The 6,092-nt window shown below is 35.9% G+C and overlaps 1 protein-coding gene across 1 annotated transcript in view; it reads right to left on the reverse strand.

Annotated features, from left to right (window-relative positions):
* Window positions 1-246: 246 nt before the first annotated feature.
* LOC150081843 (serine/threonine-protein kinase Tao-like) overlaps window positions 247-6,092 on the reverse strand; it is a 187,552-nt gene continuing 181,706 nt past the window's right edge. The window contains exon 7 of the mRNA XM_090380340.1: window positions 247-293. Coding sequence (XP_090236466.1) covers window positions 247-293 — 47 coding nt within the window. The remainder of the gene's footprint in view (window positions 294-6,092) is intronic.

Genomic DNA, 6,092 nt, shown 5'->3' on the forward strand with positions numbered 1-6,092 from the left:
ACATGCATTTATCCAAAGACTAATCATCACTCAGTACAGTATTAGACATCGTGCGTAACGGACAGTTTACTCAAACATTGTGTCATAATTAATGCAACCAACGCACTTACATTTTCGAAGAGTTAATAATGGCCGATCAGAATGAAAAAGCAACAACGTCTGGACACAGTACGAAGACTACATAAATGTAAGAAAAATACTGAATTTGAAAATTAAATTAGATGTTTTGAAGCGAATCGATTTCGGTCAACGACAAGCGGATGTGTGCCGTAATTTAGGTCTTGCAAGTTTAACTGTAAGAACAATTATAAAAAAAAAATAAACAATTAATTTTAGCAGCAGGAAAGATAGCTGTTCCACTGCAAGCAACTAGGGCTAGGCCGACTATTAGGATTGAAATGGAAAGACTAACTAATGTTATTGAAGATAATAACCAATGCAGAATTCAGTTAAGTTAAATATTATAAAAGAAAGGGAGATTAGTGAATATGATAATCCGAAGAAAACTCACCTAAAAAAAAAAAAAAATGTGGAACAATTCAAAACTGGTAAGGGCTGGTTGAATACATTTAAAATCTAGGGAGAAGCTGCAAGTGCAGATCAAGGAACCGAAACTTTCAAGAAAGAACTTACTAAAATTATTGAAGAGGGGTATTGTGTATTATACTTCTCAACAAGTTTATAATATAGATGAAATAGGACTTTTGTGGAAACTAATGTCTAAAAGAAGTTTCATATTGAAAGAAGAAAAAAACACAATCCTTCGCCGTTTTCAAAACGGCAAAGGATTGGGTGGCAACGCTGCAGGGGATTTAAAATTAATACCCCTTTTAGTTTATTTAGAAGAGGGCCAAACCCAAAATCGACACATTTTCCATGATTAAATTCATCAATTAAATTAAATCAATTAAAATCAAATTAGATCAATTAAATTCATTTTAATTGGAATTTTAAGTTTAATTTTGATATGTAAGTAGTTACCACATAACTATATACGTTTGTAATGCAGAGTATTTTATATGTACAAATATTTGAATATTAAATATTTCGATCAACATTTGTGCATCTTTTCACTACCGTTTATTATTGAATAGGAAATATCCTATGCCACCGACCGCAACTTACAAATACATATGTTACCTTATGGGAATGCGGCGCTCGCTTAGCGTGGATTCACTTAGTGCTCTGTTTTTCCGGAACGAATTATCAGTGTTAAGCGGGGGTCACCTGCACTGATGATCAGATCAAGAGTATTACTCCCTCTAGTTGCCTCCTGAACATGCTCTAGAAAACAATCATCGAATAAATCCACAAAAGCCTTGCTAGTGTGTGAGTGACCAACCCACAAATTCCAGTCAATATCTGGATAATTAAAATCCTCCATTATAAGACACTGATTTATTGGCCCAGTCTATTTATCTGTACAGTTGTTTATTATACTCATAAGAGTTATTTGGCCTATAACACACTTCTACTCTCAATTTGCTTTCCCAGTGCTTAGGTCACACCAAACTGACTCGCCATTGCAATGTTCAGCCATGTCCACTGGTTGTACTTCCCTGGACTTTGTGTTTCTATACTATTAGCAAAATCCCCTCCTCCCTTCCGATCTATCCTTCCTCTACACATTGTACTCCCGAAATTCTATTTCTGCCTTCCTTAGATCTGTGTGCACCACGTCTCTGATATTCCAACAATATTTGCCTTTGATGTTTTGACCAACACCTCAAATTCATCAAATTTACTTACCAAACTCTTAGCATTGGTGTACACACAAGTATACTTGTATCTGTTCCTATTCTTAGATACCCTAACAGCCCATGCATTTAATTGTTATATATATTTGATACTATTAGTTACTTCTGTTTTTTGGCTTATTCCAAAAATTATTTCAAACGTGGTGTGCTTTATAGTGTGTGTGTGCAATTTTAAATTACGTATCTTACTTCCAGCAGCATAGCAGCAATCTCGTGAAACATTGGATTTTGTTTTCCTATTCTGAAAACAATAATTAATCTTTTAAAAACAACAGTTTTTAAAAGGTTTATTGTATCTCCCACCAGTGCACTAAACATGTGCTGTTCACTAAACAGCACATGTTTAGTGCACTGGTAGGAGAAGAAAAAAAATAACCTGAAGCTATAAACAAACAGAAAGTCGGCAGTTGTTGGCAGTATGACACTCTTCACACAAAAGTCCAAAAAAGCTGCTGTTGTTGTTGTGGTATTTTCTGGCACAAAGGCTACTTAGGCCATATTGTGCCTCCCAAATTAATTGACTTTACTAGCTAAAAAGACCAGGGAAAATCACATGAAAGGTTCTCACGTGTAATTTTTGTATTAAAACCATACAAAAATCACTTCAGAAACTACTGACAGTATTTGGGAAGGTATTAAAAATTTTCTGATTTTTAATCCTTAATTCACAGTTAAAGCTAGTGGTGAGCCATCTGACAGATGGCCCACCACTGGTGACAAGTTAACCACCCTTCTAACCTTTGCATCTTCTGCAGACTTATTACACAAAATAAGCTTGATATTCCTTCATCAATATTGTTAATGTCTACTTAAAACAGTACGGGACCCAACATTGAATCCTGAGATTCACTGTAAGGATTCCATTAATATTATCTGTCCAAGAAGAGCAGGACTTAGGATAAATGAAGCAATGGCAAAATATATGGTGGAAGTCCAGAGGATAGCAGATAACGTGAAAAATTTAAGAATCAGCAGCTTATCATTTAAGCATGTTCAAAATTTCACCTATCTAGATTAGCAGATAAACCAGTCGAACCCTTACTAATGAAATTATGTCCCCGTATCCCAAGTGGAAACAGATGTTTCTATGCACATGAAAAACTAATGAAGTGCAGAGTGAACGAACATTTAAAATTAAGAATATACAAAAGCCTCATTAGAACGGCTGTGACATACGGTTGTGAAGCTTGAACATTAGTGAGTAAAAATGGGCAGTTCCTGAGAGTGTTCGAGTGTAAAATTTTACAAAAAGTTTTTGGACAACATATAAGATGTTGATGGATTTTAGAGGATCAGAATGAACAACGAACTAGCCAATCTTATTCGAGGTGTGTACATTGTCAGATTTGTAAAGAGCCAGAGACTTGCCTGGTGGGGACATTTATTAATATGGATGACAGCAGAACAGCTAAGAGTATAATGAAATGGAAACCTACTGGGAGGAGGGCGAGAGGAAGATGGCTGAATGACTTAGAAGAGGACTTAAATATCAGGAGAATAAGAAGTTAGAGAAGTTCTACTTCTGGGAGGGCTTATTAGTGGAATATCGTTGAGAAGGCTAAGACCCCACCCTGGGTTATAACACCAGAAAAAGAGCAGTGCCCATTTATAATCAACCCTCTGTCTTCTGCCACTAAGCCATGCCTTTATCCATACAAGAACTTGTCACCAATGCCAAACTGCTCCAATTTGTACAACAATCTTTCATGCAGAACAGCATCAAAAGCCTTACTGATGTCTATGATAAGAAATATGCACTTAGTCAAAGCTTAATAAAGAGACGGCACTCACTTCAATAATCCATTGTGGTTATATGAATCATAAAACAGTAGTGTGAGAAATCATTGGTTAAACTAAAAACAGTGTTTAAAAATCATGATAAGGAAAGCATGGTTTAAGAATGATATCATCTCAACATCAATCTTGACGTCTTGAACACAAAACTTCCGGTTACCTTGTCTACCATTTGGAATCTCATGCGAATTAAATTACCAGATGTCCAGCATAACATTTCGGGTACTCAAGATAGCAATCCTTTTGCTCTTCTTTTTATCGCCAACTGAAGATAAACCTATCGAGAGTCCATCGTTCTCGACTGTTGGCCTTAATCCTTTTTTAATTTTAATTTCAGATAATGTCAGACAACTAGAGGACGATATGGTGCACCCTTCCTCCTCTAGGCTAAGTTTCTCAATTACTCTTATTATTAGCTATATGGTGCATTTTTTGCTGGTGATGCTTATGCTGCACCAGCAAAAAAAAAAAAAAAAAAAAAAATTCCAGAGTTACCCTGAGAGATAGAGAGACACAAAAGTAAAAGGGAATCACCAAGAAAGAGAAGAATGACGATATCCACCACACCCCAGGTCCTGAGCTAGATATCATCATTCTTCTCTTTCTTGGTGATTCCCTTCTACTTCTCTCTCTCTCTCTCTCTCTCTCTCTCTCTCTCAAGGTAACCCCGGGAATTTTTTTTTTTACAGTGATATTGGCTGGTGCAGCATAAGCCTCAGGCTTCCTTGCACCATATAGCTAATAATAATAAAAAAAGAGTAATTGAAAAACTTAGCATACAGGAGGAAGGGTGCACTATATCATCCTCTAATTGTCTCACCTTATCTGAAGTTAAAATTAAAAAAGGATTAAGGCCAACAGTCGAGAATGATGGACTTTCGATAGGTTTATCTTCAGTTGGCGATAAAAAGAAGAGCAAAAGGATTGCTGTAGATCTTAAGTACCCGAAATGTTATGCTGGACACGTGGTAATGTAATTCGCGTGATATTCCAAATGGCAAACAAGGTAACTGGAAGTTGTGTTTAAGACGCCAAGATTGGTGTTGAGACGCTACCATTCTATTATGAGGGTTTCGTATAGAAGGAATTTATAATTTGAATTTAATTTGACGATGGTTGTTGTGGTATCAACTGAGGGGGTTTGTGGTTATGAGTATGTACATGTTGAGACAGTTCAGTATTTACTTGCTGTGTCCAAAAAACTATGGACGTGGTAGTAAGCCCCGTGTGTTTGTGATGGCGGATGATCCAAATTTATCTGTAGTGCTCCCGACGCAGCATGCGTTACAGTTGGGTTGACATTTGATTAAATAAACTATGTTGTTGATATCTTTAAAGAATATAAGAATAAATATAAAGAAACCCATAAATATGGGTTTCTTTATATTTATTAAAAGGGGATCCTAACTTATTATAGGTAGAAAAAAATTATAAAGATATCAGTGTTAGTGATATCTTTATAGTTAGAAACAACGTGAATGTTGAATGGGTTGGATTTTTTATAACCGGGTTTAGAAACACTTAAACTTACACTCAATCTTACTTTTAACAGTTGAAATAATTTGTTGGATTAGTTTGATGGGATATTTTCTGGCTGTAAATTTTGCAGTGAGATATTTTAGCTCGAAAGATAGATCATCCTGTGATTGGCACTACTTGAAGGTATTAAAAACTTGGTTGTAAAGAACTGATTTCTTTACACTAAGGGGGTGATGTGAGAAAAAATGTATATATTGGCCTGTGTTAGTTTTTTTCCTGTAGATTTTTGTCTTAAGCCTGTTATTTTGTTTATATATGATTAAATTGAGAAAACTGATTGCGTTATTAGTTTCTAGTTCTAAGGTGAATTTTAATCTTGGATGTACTAAATTAAAACTGGTAAAAAGACCGTTGATGGTGTTTTGGTCTCCGATTATCAGAACATCATCTGCATACCGGATGTAAAGTTTAATATTTGTCGGAAAAGGTTGAAGGGTCCGATGTTCGGACCATGGCAAGGTATATTTCAGAAGGGCACTGAGATACCTAGGCTCATAGGTAGTCCGAAAATCTGTTCATATACTTTATCTTGAAAACAGAAGTGTCTAGGTTTAATCAGTACAGTAACAAGCTCAATAATGCTGTGAATATTGAGATAAGTCCAATTCGCTAAGGTATTATCCAAAGTTAAAAGGTTGCGTAAGGCCTGTAAAGTGAAATCGAGGTCTACATTAGTGTATGGGGACACTACATCAAAGGAAGCCAGTAAATCGCTCGGTGATAACGTGACAGGGGTTTATGTGTTCAAACGCTTGGCATGTGTTGTAGATCCGGAATTTAGAAAATTTCATGAGGGGGGAAATGATCTTGACCAGGAAGGAACAAATTTGCGAACAAACAATCAGGCGTAAAGAGTGGTCAGGTTTATGGAGCTTAATAAAGCCAAACACATGGGGTAAGATGTTGTTACGGATACCTATTTGTTGTAAGGTTGTAAGTTTATTTCATGATTTGCTCATAGCCTTCTAAGCAGGGTATCTAACTTGTTTTTCAGCTTTGAAC

Source organism: Mastigoproctus giganteus, chromosome 8, assembly GCF_048544385.1.
Source record: "Mastigoproctus giganteus isolate SK-2022 chromosome 8, ASM4854438v1, whole genome shotgun sequence".
Classification (NCBI taxonomy): domain Eukaryota; kingdom Metazoa; phylum Arthropoda; class Arachnida; order Uropygi; family Thelyphonidae; genus Mastigoproctus; species Mastigoproctus giganteus.